Here is a 15,426-nt window from a genome sequence, read left to right as displayed (position 1 = left end):
TTTCAAAGTTGTTTTGCGTCTGCTTTGTCTCGGTTAATGTTGTGCAAAATCCAACACTACCACAAGAGTAGTCACTGTCCGGCGACCAAACCCCAGTGAAAATCTCCGGCGGTAGTGTAGCGGTCGGAAGAAAATTTTCCGGCGAAGTTCTGTCGTCGCGTGGGCCACCTTGCGGCCATTTTTTGGCGACGATTCTTCAGGACAGATTGTTCCCCTTGCAATTCCGAGCCTACCCATCCAGGTTACACCAAATTCCGACCACTTTTTTTTCCCGGCGTGAACAGTGATTTCAGAAGTGGACTTCCGACAATTTTTTGAAGAAGTTTCTTCAGAACAGTTGGGTCGTCTGGTAATTCTGATCTTACCCTTGCTGTTTTTATTTCATTCCGACCACTTTGAATTTTTTCCGGCTGCTACAGTAATATTCCGAAAGCTACGGTATTTCTGGAGTGAACAATGTTTTCCGGTGCAGAACAGTGTTCTGTTTTCCTGCTGTAAACAGTGTTTTCTCAGCGATTTCTTCAGTTTTCCCAAAGGAGTTACTAATTTTCACTATTTCAAGTTAACCCTACTACTATTAATTGTAGCGACATGGGAACCGATACTTCGAATAGTCGGATGGTTTCTTTAGTGGATTATTTTGAGTTTCTTCATTACAAAGCAGGTAAGCAGACATTTTCAGAGATAGCTTCCGTTGTTCAAACATGTAATAACGTGACTTGTGTCTCTCAATCTTCATCCTCTGAGTCTTGGGTCATTGATTCAGGTGCATCAGATCATATTTCTGGTAACAAATCTCTTTTCACTACTATTTCGTATTCTCAATCTCTTCCAAGAGTCACAATGGCTAATGGGTCTCAAACCATGACAACTGCAATAGGTCAAGCAAGCCCAATTCCTTCCTTACCTTTAGATTCAGTTCTTTATGTCCCTAATAGTCTTTTTAATCTCATAGCTGTTAGTCGTCTAGCCAAATCACTTAAATGTGCCGTTTTATTTCTTGATGACCATGTTTTTATACAGGAACGCAGTACAGGGCGGATCATTGGTACCGAGCGTGAATCAAATGGACTTTATTACCTTATCCTTGCTAAATCACATAGACTCACATCTTGTCTTCCTTCAACAACTCACCAGATTTATTACATAAACGGTTGGCACATCCTAGTTTGTCAAAACTTCAGAAAATGGTACCTGGTTTATCTCACTTGTCAGCTCTAGAGTGTGAGTCTTGTCAGCTTGGTAAGTATACTCGCTCTCATTTTCCTCGACGTATTGATAATCGAGCAGAGTCACCTTATACTTTAGTCCATTCAGATGTTTGGGGTCCTAGTCGGGTCAGTTCTACCTTAGGATTCCGCTACTTTGTTAGTTTCATTGATGACTATTCTAGGTGCACCTGGATATTTTTGATAAAAAATCGATCTGAGTTGTTTTCTATTTTCCAGACCTTTCACGCTGAAATTCAAAATCAATTTGGGGTTCCTATTCGCACATTTCGTAGTGATAATGCCCGAGAGTATTTGTCTTTCCCATTTCAGCAGTTTATGAAATCTCATGGGATTATTCATCAAACATCTTGCCCGTAAACATCTCAACAAAATGGGGTAACTGAAAGAAAGAATAGACATCTTATTGAAATTGCTCGTACTCTACTCATACAGTCTCATGCTTCGTTGCGTTTTTGGGGGATGCAGTTCTTACATCTTGCTATCTTATTAATCGTATGCCATCTTCAGCTATCCAGAACCAAGTTCTATTCTCTGTTATATTTCCCCACTTACCTTTGTTCTCTCTTCCACCCCGTGTCTTTGGAAGCACTTGTTTTGTCCATAACCTTACTCCAGGAACAGATAAGTTAGCTCCCTGTGCTCTTAAGTGCGTATGTCTTGGTTTCTCGAGAATGCAAAAGGGGTATCGATGCTATTCTCCTGACCTCCAGCGGTACCTTATGTCCGCCGATGTTACCTTCTTTGAAACCCAATCATACTTCACAGGTCCAGGTAATCACTTGGATATTTCTGAGGTACTACTAGTCTCTTCTTTTGGAGATTCAGTCACTATCTCCCATCCATCTTCCTCTACATCTCCAGCTCCACCACCTATAGCTCCCGTTCCACCATCTATAGCTCCAGTTCCACCACCTATAGGTCCAATTCCTCCACATAATCCAGTTCAACCTTCTGTAGCTCCGCCACTCTTGACTTATCATCGCCGTCCACATCCAGCATCATGCCCAGGTGATTCACATCCTGTATCAGATTCTGCACCTACTGCGGACTTGTTTCCTCTTAGTCAACCAATTGCACTCCGCAAAGGTGTACGGTCCACACTTAATCCTAATCCCCACTATGTTGGTCTAAGTTATCATCGTCTGTCGTCACCTCATTATGCTTTTATATCTTCTTTGTCCACTGTTTCTATTCCTAAGTCTACAGGTGAGGCACTATCTCATCCTGGATGCCGACATGCTATGATTGACGAGATGTCTACTTTACATGCGAGTGGCACTTGGGAAGTTGTTCCTCTTCCTGTAGGTAAGTCTACCGTTGGTTGTCATTGGGTTTATGCAGTCAAAGTCGGCCCGAATGGCCAGGTTGATCGGCTTAAGGCTCGTCTTGTTGCAAAAGGATATACTCAGATTTTTGGGCTTGATTATAGTGATACTTTCTCTCCCGTGACTAAAGTAGCATCTGTTCGTCTTTTTTTGTCCATGACTGCTGTATGTCATTGGCCTCTTTATCAGTTAGACATTAAGAATGCTTTTCTCCACTGTGATCTTGACGAGGAAGTTTATATGGAGCAACCACCTGGTTTTGTTGCTCACGGGGAGTTTAGTGGTTGTGTATGCAGATTGCGCAGGTCACTATATGGTTTGAAACAGTCCCCTCGAGCCTGGTTTGGTAAGTTCAGCACAATTATTCAGGAGTTCGCCATGACTCGTAGTGAGGCTGATCACTCTGTGTTTTATCAGCATTCTGCTCCGAATCTGTGTATTTATCTGGTGGTTTATGTTGATGATATTGTTATTACTAGCAACGATCAGGATGGTATTACTAATCTGAAGCAACATCTCTTTCAGCACTTCCAAACTAAGGATCTGGGCAGACTGAAGTATTTTCTAGGTATTGAGGTCGCTCAGTCTAGCTCAGGCATTGTTATTTCACAGCGGAAGTATGCCTTAGACATTCTTGAGGAGACTGGAATGATGGGTTGCAGACCTATTGACTCTCATATGGATCCGAATGCTAAGCTTCTGCCTGGACAGGGGAGCCTCTTAGAGACCCTACGAGATATAGGAGCTTGGTTGGCAAATTGAATTACCTCACAGTGACTAGACCTCACATTTCTTTTCCGGTGAGTGTTGTAAGTCAGTTTATGGATTCTCCATGTGATAGTCACCGGGATGCAGTTGTTCGCATTCTTCGGTATATAAAGTCAGCTCCAGGCAAATAATTACTATTCGAGAATCGAGGCCACGAGCAGATTGTTGGATACACAGATGCTGATTGGGCAGGATCACCTTTTGATAGACGATCTACATCTGGATATTGTGTTCTAGTAGGAGGTAATTTGGTCTCGTGGAAGAGCAAGAAACAAAATGTAGTTGCTCGATCTAGCGCCGAAGCGGAATATCGGGCCATGGCAACGTGTGAGTTAGTTTGGGTCAAGCAGTTGCTCAAGGAGTTAAAGTTCGGAGAAATCAGCAGGATGGAACTAGTGTGTGATAATCAAGCTGCTCTTCATATTGCGTCAAATCCGGTGTTCCATGAGAGGACTAAACACATTGAGATCGACTGTCACTTTGTCAGAGAAAAAATACTTTCAGGAGATGTTGTTACAAAGTTTGTAAAGTCAAATGATCAACTAGCACATATTTTCACTAAGTCTCTTACTGGTTCTCGTATTAGTTACATGTGTAACAAGCTCGGTACATATGATGTGTATGCACCGGCTTGAGGGGAGTGTTAGATATGTACATAATGTAGTCTTGTCCCACATTGGAATAGGAGTAGTATGTCCTTGTATAGTATAGCTATAAATAAGGACCTCTTGTATTGTATTGACCACACTATCAATATATCATATTTTCTTCCGTGCCTTCTCACAATCTGTAGAGCTATTTGTATCTTCAAAACACCTTGAATTCCTATTTTTTCCCCAAATAGTCCACCAAATACCTGTCGGGACAATTTTCCATTTGTTCTTTGTAGAAGTAGAGCTTTCCCCTGTATTCCAACTAGACAAAAGTTCAGAAGTTCTTCCTGGCATTGTCCATCTAATACCCTTGAGATTGATAAACAATTCCCACAACTGACTAGTCACACTACAATGTAGAAACAGATGGCTTATTGTCTCTTCATCTTGTCCACACATAACATCTCAAGCAAATTGGCATTCCCCTTCTCCTTAGATTTTTCCGAGTGAGCACTGCTTCATTAGCCACTAGCCAAGTGAGACATGCCACTTTGTATGGTACTCCCTACGTTTCAATTTATGTGAACCTGTTTGACTAGGCACAGAGTTAAAGGAAAAAAAAAACATTTGAAATTTGTGGTCCTAAACAAGTAAGAATATTTATATGACTATAATTCTTTTGAAACTTGTGGTGTTAAACATGTCAGAGTATTTGTGTGGTTATAAAAGTTTCTCGTTGTGGGTAGAATTGGTAGTTTAAGTTAAATTGTTTCCAAATTTAGAAATGGGTCTTTTTTTTTGGAACGGACCAAAAAGGAAATATGTTCACATAAACTGGAATAGAGAGAGTATCAACAACAACAAACCTAGTATGTTCCCAACACGTGGAGTCTGGGGAGGGACGCAGACCTTACCCCTACCTAATGCAGGTAGAGAGGCTGTTTCTAATAGACCATCGGCTCGGAAAGGGTGAGAAGAAGAAGAAGAAAAAGAGGAAGAAGAGGAGGAAGAAGAAAAAGCAAGAAAGGAAGAGAGAAGAAAAAGAGGGAGATGAAGGATAAGTAGTACCAAATAACAGCAACATGGAATACAATACTTGAGGCGAACAAAACCACATAACGCAATACAAATCTAAGAATAAAAAGGGACATGTGTGCTTCTAAGACTATCAGTGAGAAACTAAGAAACTACCCACTAACCTTCTACACTAATCCTCGACCTCCACGCCCTCCTAACAGAGGGGGTATCACTTTCCAAATATGTTTCCATGACCATAAGTTGATTTGAGATCACTCCTGATTCCGGTCCTTGTATGCTGTGCTAATTGTGTAAATCTCACTGCTATGTTTCCTCCATGTAAGAGTATCTTCTCCTTCTTGTAATCCTCTCAATTGATTTGAGGTAATGTAGAATTCTGTTATTCCGGGCATTTCCAATCCTGTAGCAGCCTTTTGAAAGTTATATTCCATCCCGAGTACCCCATACCTCCTTACTCCCTGTTGGTTTAGACATATAAATCAGGAAATAGATGCTTCAAACTTCCAGTTGTCAACCAGTTGTAAAGGGTTTTGAATTACAGAAATATAAATGGAAGTAAAGTTTCTGAAAAAGATCATTTTGATGATCATTCATCTATGTGGGAATTTGACAGAGTGGAAAGATAACATGAAGAAATGATTGCTGGTTATAAGAATTAACTATGACAAACGAATTCATTATAAAAGTCATGCTATAGTTTCAGTCCTTGGAGCGATAAACTTACTATAACCTACATTACATTTACTCATCAGTGTGAAGCGTAAATTTGGTTGCAACAAATTTCTGATTCGAAATATGAGAGGAGACAATGTAATTACATCATCAGCGGGCTATAACTACTCTTCCTTGGATCTGATTCAGCCAATTTCGTATATTGTAATCACTTTAATTAAACTTGAATTGATAAACAATGAGCGACCTATGGAACTGATTACAATATAGCCCACTGATAATTAAAGCGATTACAGTATAGGAAATTGGCTGAATCAGATCCAAGGAAGAGTAGTTATAGCCCGCTGATGATGTAGTTACATTGTCTCCTCTCATAATCAATCCTGACTTTTCCCCTCTCACAAAACATTAGTTTGGCCAATTCAAGTGACCTTCTCAAATTTCATGTTTACCGTGCTTATAATATCCTAATTTCAGCTGAATACTATGGTCATTTACTTCTCTTACCATGAAAAACCATAAATCTCTCACCATTACAACTCTGGTTTATGTTTGTTACAGATATAAACCCAGCGAGGAAACATTGGTACAGATCGACCGATTTTGTGTAAGCATCATTTCTGAATGTGATATGGGTCCCAACCGAAAATTGGCTCCATGGTCACGTTCTTTAAGTCAACAAAGTGGTGCATCTACAACATCAACTACTGTATCACCTTTACCTGTTTCAAGTTATGCATCAGGAGCACTTGTGAAGTCCTTAAATTATGTTCGTTCTCTAGTTGCGCAATATATCCCAAAACGGTCATTTCAACCAGCGGCTTTTGCTGGAGCACCATCTGCGTCAAGACAAGCACTTCCCACACTTTCATCTTTATTGAGCAAATCCTTCAACTCACAACTTAGCCCTGCAAATGGTAAAGAATTATTGGAGAATAAAGATGTGTCTACTGTTTCAACTTCAGAGTCACCAATTGCTGAAGAAATTAATAGAATGGAAGATCATGAATTCACTGCTTTTGATGTTTTCAAGTGGCGTTGGTGCAGAGATCAACAATCATCACCATCTCTATCCATAAGGTAGTTAATTTGTTTGCTAGCGGTCTGCAATTTCTATTCACTCAGCGTGGCATTTACTAATTATGGAAACCTCAACATTCAGTGACCATCTTTTGAATCCCAAAGATGTCAGTGCACATAATTTCCTTGAAGTAGGTGCAGCAGCTCTTCTTGTTGGTGACATGGAAGCTAAAATGAAGGGTGAGCCTTGGAAAATCTTTGGCAGTACGGAGATGCCTTATCTAGATCAACTTTTACAGCCTTCACTGCTCACGACTGTGACCAATTCTGCGTCTGCTCGTGCCCACTTAAGAGCAATAACAGCTCTAAAACGTTCTAAACCAGGGCCTCAACAACTATGGTAAATTTAACTGGCACTGTTTCTCTTCTATATCTTTTTGAATTTTTGCATCTTAATGTTGCTTGAGCATGCTTTGTAACATGATAAAAAACAATCTCAAATTCTTAATGGAAGTGAAAGGGGATTCATTTTGTCCAGTGAATTCGATGTCTTCTTTCGCACTAGATGTGCTTTGTGCAAGCTGATGTACAAGTTGATTTTTATTTGTTTCAGCATTGGTGCTTATTTTTACATGCTATTATATCTTGCATAGTATATAGGTACAAAAGCATGTGGAGCTTTTACTTAAAGTTATAGAAAAATGGACTCCGTAATCTGTATTATCAGAAGTGTTGAAAACCCTTCTTTATCTCAACGATGTACCTCTAAAAGAGCAATAGTATAATCTCAAGTCATGCAAAATAATGAATCTAAACCATTGAAGCTCTAATTTTTGTAATACTAACTCTTCTTTCCTTATATATGTATAAATCAGGGAGGATTCTCCGGTGAGCACTTTCCGTCCCCGTGCAAAGCCGCTTTTCCAGTATCGACACTACAGGTATATCTTGAGGCGTTACTTACTAAAAAAGTGTGGCATTTTCTTTAAAATAATTCAAGTGCTTAGTTATCTCTATAAGCAACTTTTTCAATGCGAGATCAAGAAATTTTACGCTTTTCAAATTGTAGATGATCTTGAGTTCTTATGTCTAACCATTGATTCTTCAAATTTGGTGGCCAATTTATTCTATTTCGTTTATGATATGAATTAAAGTGCGGAATACAAGAAATGAAAGATAAAGGAGATGATACGACCCAAGATAGCCAATAAGCCATTGGATCCAATTGGAGGCCACTTTCGTAATTGGGCGGCTACATTTGCAATTTGGCCAACAATTGAAACTACATTGTGTTTGGTGGCTATACTTATAATACTTATCTCCTTAGGTTAGTATAGGAGTAATTTGGTCATGTTAGCCTAAGTTGCTCCGACACGGTAGTTTATGAGCCGCACCCATGTCGACATGACACTAATATGGGTGTGGTATGAAATCCGTATCGGATCTGGTCAAATAATTTTGGGTACTTTGACCGCGACGGACGAAAAAATTCGAGACGAGATACAATTTGATTCCTGAAATTAGAACCAATACTAGGATAAATTTGAAGAAAATAACATATCTTATCTAGGAAATCAATCCTTTACTTATCTACAACTTGAGAATAAAAAAGAAATCCACGCTTTACAAGCTATCCGTAAGTGTTCCACAATATTTCTCATAATCTAGATACATTTTTATTTTTTTTGAATTATTTTTAGCCGGATCCCGACACTCGTATCCGTGTACTAGGAGGACATCCGTATCTGTACTAGGATCCGTATCCCCAAATCGTAGAATTTACATCTCGAAGGATCTGACCTTTAAATATGCACCCGTGTTTGACACCCGCATCCGTGTCCGAGTAACTTAGATGTTAGCCAAATACCTAGCCAACTCTCCTCTTCAAAGGAACAAGAAAGCTCTGCATTGATACCCTTCACAATAAAGAAAGGAGTTAGATTGCTCAAAAAGTAGCATTTTCATTGAGATCGCATGCATCAAACGTGGAAAGATTTTCATTTTTAAGACAAAGAGCACCTTTCTCAACTTCATCTTTCACAAATGCATCAAGAAGATACAAGCGAGAATCATTCATATTAAACTTGAAGGATTCAATTTCACTCTCAAACACACAAGGATGTTAACTTACTTGTAAACTAGAACAATTATCCAAAGATGGATCGATAAAGCTCATCAATTCACTTTCACAAAGACACATGTCCTCAATAATTCGATTACACAACAAATTCATAACTTCACAAGATGAAGAATCCCAACAACAAAACTCACTAGCCAAGAGATGAAGAGACATTCATCCTCTATCAAATTTTCACTCTCAAAAGTGTTTCTTGTAGCTAAAGAAAAAATAAATTTAATTTCATGGCAAGCATTCAAGGAAACACCTTCAAATTCATGGTTTCCAACCAATGGCACAATAGTAATTTGAAGCTTTTCAAGTTCACAATAATTAACAATTTTATCTCCAAAATCATATTCAACTAGTGTATGGTCACAACTTTCCTTTTGCATGTCATCACAAAGTAAAGAATCTTGAATATCACTAGTTAAATTATCGCTCACAATCAAGTCACTAACAATGTCATTTGAAGTAACTAGAGAGTTAGGATTAGCCATTTTACCTTAATAAGCACCTATAGAAACCTCTTTACCTTGGTCTTCCAAATTTAAGCTCACTTGCTTATTTGAAGAAGAAACTTCAACTTCTTTTGCATTGCCCAAGTCATGAAGTTCTTCCCGTGCTATCTCCTCAATTGGCTCATCTTCACAATTAGCTACAAAAGAATCTAAACAACTAAAGGAAGAAGGAGCTATTAAGATATACTCTCACTCACACACTTGTTTTTCTCTTATCTCATCTTGTTTTCTCTCTCTCTTTTCATTTTTCTTTTCAATTTTTGCCTTTTCTCCTTGTGACAATCAACTCTCATTTTGCAAATCATGCTTTCCTTTTTCCTCTCTAGGATTGCCACTTTTCTTTCCCTTACTCATCTCTATCTTTTCTCTCTCATTTATTTCATTAGGAGTACAATAGGCTCAAGAGTTCCCATTGAGTCATTGGAAAAACTCTTGACTTCAAGTTTCAATTTGGCATAGCTAGAAGCGTCTTGCTTTTCATCAACCTTCAAACCTTGAGTGGAAGTTATGTTGACATGAAAGAAAGGCACAATCAAAGCAAACAGAGAAGCCAAATAATTCACAACCAAAATAAAGAGAAAAGCACAAAAGAAGTAGCACAACATACAATATGCACTCAAAGTAAACTAGATTATCGCTAGTATGGATCAAATACCAAGTTGTATTCTAGCAAGGTTAAGAGATAAGGCAGAAACTGAAGTAAGGAGAATTAATCCGTGCAACCGGAAATTCTGGGAAGTTCTCACGACTGCAACAGCTCACAGTTGTAAGAGATTTTGCAGTATTACACAAATGAAATTCCTATTGGAATTCACTACTAATCTTCAATCAGTTCCCACTAGAAGGCAAACAATGCAGGGCCCCCAATCAATACAACTGAACTGTGCAGACTGTCACTCAAACTGCCAGGGATATTGTCACTTGTTCTCCAACTCAGTTTGGTCCAAACTCAACAAATTAGTTGCAAGACTGCTGTGAAACTTTCTGGCAAGATTCTGATCAGAAATTGACAGAAACTGGGCACAAAACTGCAGTCAAACAACCTGAAATTTCTGGTGAACAGTGCAGGAACTTATCTGAAACTGCAGAACCTCAAATTATAAGGATTTCAATCAAAATCAAATTATAAGGATCTCAATAGTGAACAGAAACTGGTAGCAATCAGCAGCTTCCTCAAACTGGTGTAAAACTTAGTTTCCATTCACCTCAAGACCAGTCCAATCTCAAGAATCTTACCTCAAAACTCAGAAGCAAACAACAGATGTTAACCAAACTTCAAAACTCTCAATAGCTATGAACCAGTTCTACCAAACCAGTAAAGAACACATAGAAAAGTACAAGCAGTTAAGAAGTACAGCAAAAAAATAGGAGAATTCAGCTATCAATTTACTCCTCAACTTTACCACAAACAGCGGCAAACTTCAACCGCTCACTGTTCAGAATTTCGAATTCTTAGTGCACAGAGAACTGATGTACAATTCAGAAATTTGCTGTCAAATACTGTCCCAAATTGCGTTCCTTCTCTGCAGAAATTTGCAGCTAACTGGTGCAAATTCTGGTATAAAACTGTGCAGGAATTCTGGACTGAAATGGCATAACTATAGCAGCAAAAATATTAAAGACAAAACAGTTTTCTTCCATTCAGCAATATAGAAATATGGTGCTATGCCAATACCAACTGAATATTTCATCACAAGGGGTCTCAAAACAGCAGCTAACTCAGCAGAACTCAAGCGATTTTCAGCAGCAAATCAGTTTTTGAACTGAAGCACACTTTCAACTAACACAAATTTCAGTCCACAAGGCAATAACACCCTCAAGTCGATTCAAACTCAACCAATCCCAGAAATCAAAGATGAATTTCTGGTTTTAATTCATTTAGCTCAGAATTCCCTTCAACTTTCAGTAAAACAAAGCTGAGCTTCACAAGTTTAGAAGACCAAGGTCAACAAGGAGATATGAAGAAATAGATAAATTCAGTTTAGATTTAGAACAAAAGAACATATATATCGATTTCTATTTTTTTGTGTGGAAATTTTAGGTTTTTTTTTTTTTTTTTGATTTGATAAGTCAAATCCTAGACAGTGTATGTAGAAACAAACATTAATCGAAGCTCTGATACCAAAATGGTGCGAATTAAAATGGGGAATACAATAAATTAAAGATAAATGATAGAATTTGAGAATAGACCCCACAAAGTAGTAGTTACAAAATAATTGATATAATCAATCACCCAATAATTGTAAAACAAAGTGAGCCTAAACTACAGGAATACCTTCAGGTGGAAGTGTGATTCCACACATCTTGAACAAGTCATCAACAATGGGAATCAACCATTACGCATCTCAAAAGAGAACTTATCAATCATCAAATGTCTAACCTAAAATGAAAGCCTTAAGGGCTATTTATACTAGAGTGGGTATTTGGCTAACCACAAACTTGACCAAAATACCCCTATACTAAACTAAGGAGCTAAGTATTACAAGTATAGCCACCAAATACAATATAGTCTTCAACTGTTGGCCAAATTGCACATGTATCTGCCCAATTACGGAAGTAGCCTCCAATTGGACCAAAGCGCATGTTGGCTATCTTGGGTCATATTAGTTTATACGGCTGGTTTACTAGAATCTTTTAAATTTCCCTCCTCCTGGGGAAGTTGGTCTGTCCCCCCCTCCATGAATTTAAAGTACTTCTAGCTAATACCTTCTCTGTTTACCTGCTTTACAGATACGATTTGTACAGTAGTCTAAGTGTGGGCATCCTTATTCAGCTGCTGATGAGCAATTAACAAAGATAGATGACCTCCTGTCTTTTCTCTTCATATCCATTATTTTGCCGAATTTCACGTTGCTTCTTCCTTGTCTTACAAGTGCAAACTTTAGCTTTGCTAAATTGATCCTTTGTCTATCTCGAGACCAGTGTCGATCGACCTGACATGGCCATCGGTGCTTCGTCCTCGTTTGTCAAAATACACTATGAATTAGCAAACTAAAACAGAGGGTACTTGTATTGTATCCGTAGTTACTTTTTGGGGTTTTCCGCTCTTTCTATCACCTGGAAAAGTTAAAATAATGGGAAAATTGCTGATGTTGAAATCCTCACAAGGGTAGAAGATTTCTAAACCAGGGGATTTAATCATTGAGATTCTTAAATAATAGGAGGTAAAGTGTGTCTGCAGGTAGAAATTATTTTCAGAGATGATAGATATGATACTGAAAGTTGTTTCTACTTGAAGAAATGTTCTCTCTTCAAGAACATGGTTTATCAGTTTGTTGTAGGTCTTCTTTAATATGTTTGGTCATTGTGTTTACTTTCTTTAATAATATGTTCATTGTTGCTCTCCTTCTAGTTATTCATCCATCTCCCACTACCTAATTTCCTCCCTTTCTGTCACTCTTGACTCCTAATATTTTACTGTTTTCAGTGAACAACAGCCTCTGCGACTGAATCCCATGGAGGTGTACGAGGTTATTGCTGCAGCCTGCTCTGAGACTTCTGCTCCAAATACTTATCTGATGACTGTTTCATCTAAACTAAGTAACAACAGTGGAAAGCCATCAATGGATGTGGCTGTCAGCGTACTTGTCAAACTTGTAATTGACATGTATGTGCTCCTTTCCCTGCATCTAGAACTTTTACAATAAACTGTGACAACCATAACTTAAATCTTGTTTATTTCTATATATTATCCCCTAAAAGGTAATTTGATTTACCTTTAGTAGTGTAAATCGGCAGCAAAGTAGAATCAGTTCTGTCGTAGAAAGTCACTTTCTTCTCAAACATCAAAGTACAGCATTGGCATAATTTTTACTGCATGCTCAATATCATAAATGCTTATGTGTTATGAGTATCAACATTGAATGCACTCTTCCAGCTTCTTGATTTTGAAATCTGATCCTTGACTGAGTAGCCAACAGCATTCAATGATTCCATACCTTGCCATTCATGTTCATGGGTTTTGGACTAGGACAAATTTGCAGTCCTACTTGTCTTGTAACAGTAGTTTAATTTTAGTATTAACTTTTTGATAATGCAAGTGCTGCAAATGTCTCTCTTTTCTTTTTCTTCTTATCTTACACTTGACAAGTAGAAATTATTTGACGTGGTATGGATCTTTTCTATGAAGAGCTAATATGGATCTTAATTGGCCTAATATGGACCTTATGGGACATGCAGACCAGTGGTACTGAGTTACGTCTAAGAGTACCATTTTATGTTTAGTGGTGTATTAACTTCACATTTCCATGACAAATGATTTTAGTTCCATTTTGGTAGTTTTTCCCAAGGGTAATCTTTTCTAATCGTGGTTTTGTAGGTATGTTTTGGATTCTGAGACTGCTGCTCCTCTTGCCCTGTCCATGCTTGAGGTGCTGCCTTGTTCTAGATGGCCGCTCTATTGTGTAGATGATATGCAGTATACTAACTTTTGTGAAAATTGACCGTAGGAAATGATGACTTCTTCTCGTTTGGAATCAAAGACTCGGGCCTTTGATTTAATTTTGAATCTTGGAGTTCATGCTCATTTATTGGAGCCTCCAACAACAGATGATGCTTCGACAATTGAAGAGTATTGTAAAGAAACTTATTTGGACAATGAAATTCAACTTTCTCTGGAGGGAAATAAAAAATCAGATTATCTTAAGAAAGTTAAAAATTCCTCAGCCATTGATAAGTTTGAGTGTTGGATCTTAGGCATCCTCTACGAGATCCTTCTTCATCTTGTCCAGGTAATTGTGCCCAACAGTCAAAGCTCTCTCTGTGCGTGTGTGTACATGAGTGTGTGTGTATGTTTGTAATTTCTCGGTCATCATTTTTAATGTTTATTTTGACCGAGTTGCACAAGAAACGACCGTTTCTTTTACTAGTTGTTGGTTTTAGATTTGATTTTGTCCCTTTCTTCTGTTATTTTCTTTTGGTTGCCTCTATATCGAGCGCCTCAATGTGGAAAGAGAGATTTTTGTAAGATTTGATTTCCCGGAATCTTATTTTTTGTTCTTCTATTTTATCATAATTTATTATAAATGTCCCATTATGCTATGCATGGACAATTTGGATGGAGAGAAATAGGAGATGTTTTGGTGGCAAAAAGGAGCAATTTCAAGTTCTGAAATTTAGATGCATTCAAAATCTGTACTATTGGAGGAGTGGAAATTGTGTTTTTAATTTTCAGGATGTGCTAGACTTGTTAGATTTTATTGAGATCTGATGTACCAAGTCTAGTGTTTTTTTTCTTGCTGTAGTATTCTCTTGATACTGCATATTAATAAAATTTCACCTTCTAAAAAAAAGGAATTTAGTATATAATGTTGATAATTGAGATTTGCACGCATTGTTACATAGCTTGAGCGCTCACAACTCTGAATTGCCGTCCACTCCAAAGGTTAAAGTTTTAGGCTAGAAGTTCTTTGATTAAGCTGAATCAAGATTTAACCTTTAATGTTGAGGAATAACTGGTCAGTTATTGAGTAGGCCGTTGTACTTTAGTTGGAAAGTTCTTAATACTGAGCTGGGGTACTGATTCACTGGCTTAGTCCTACACCTGATTTTTGAGTTAGTTTGGGTTTTGTGAATTGCTTAATTGGTTGCCAAATTATTCCTGAAGGTACAATTTTTTCCTTGGCTCTGACCTTGTTGCCATTGCATCCTGAATTCATCAGTGGTGTTTGCCATGTCCTTCTGGCATCTGGTGGACAAATTGAAGCTGGGATCGAGCATGACATAATGACATGTGATGCTAACAAGGGTAGTTGTTGAAAGATTATTGTTTATAGATCAATTCTGAAGAAAAATACATAAAAGGAAGAGCAAGTGTAAATAAGGAACAACAATGAAAAAGAGATTCACAGAAATTTACCTCATCATCTGTTATTCAAAAGAATCACAGCCAGTGCCTCTCTGGGAGGTCACGGATTTGCAGATTAGTGAAAGAAGTCAAGAGAGAGGAGGGATCAGGATGTCTAAGAAAGGGCTGTGACCCAGAGGGAAGGGGGTTCAGTGGGCGCCCACCAGCTTTGTGGTTGAACAATGAAGAATAGCTTGTCTGTTCTTCTATTTTTATTCTTTTCATTTTCTGCTTGTCTATTGTTCCTTTTTCTTTTTTTGCCTTTTCATTTTTGGACAGATTTTTTTTTCGATGTT

General features: G+C 38.1%; 1 protein-coding gene across 6 annotated transcripts in view; it reads left to right on the top strand.

The window, feature by feature from the left end:
* The window catches only part of LOC107761091 (uncharacterized), a 42,643-nt gene that overhangs the window by 5,725 nt on the left and 21,492 nt on the right, over positions 1-15,426 (top strand). For all 6 annotated transcript variants that reach the window (XM_075243210.1, XM_016579256.2, XM_075243213.1 and 3 more), the window contains 6 exons: positions 6,190-6,708; positions 6,791-7,048; positions 7,524-7,589; positions 12,713-12,892; positions 13,604-13,655; positions 13,734-14,015. In XM_075243210.1, coding sequence (XP_075099311.1) covers positions 6,190-6,708; positions 6,791-7,048; positions 7,524-7,589; positions 12,713-12,892; positions 13,604-13,655; positions 13,734-14,015 — 1,357 coding nt within the window. The remainder of the gene's footprint in view (positions 1-6,189; positions 6,709-6,790; positions 7,049-7,523; positions 7,590-12,712; positions 12,893-13,603; positions 13,656-13,733; positions 14,016-15,426) is intronic.

This window comes from Nicotiana tabacum, chromosome 22 (assembly GCF_000715075.1).
Source record: "Nicotiana tabacum cultivar K326 chromosome 22, ASM71507v2, whole genome shotgun sequence".
Taxonomy (NCBI): domain Eukaryota; kingdom Viridiplantae; phylum Streptophyta; class Magnoliopsida; order Solanales; family Solanaceae; genus Nicotiana; species Nicotiana tabacum.
This window is presented reverse-complemented; position numbering and strand designations above follow the sequence as displayed.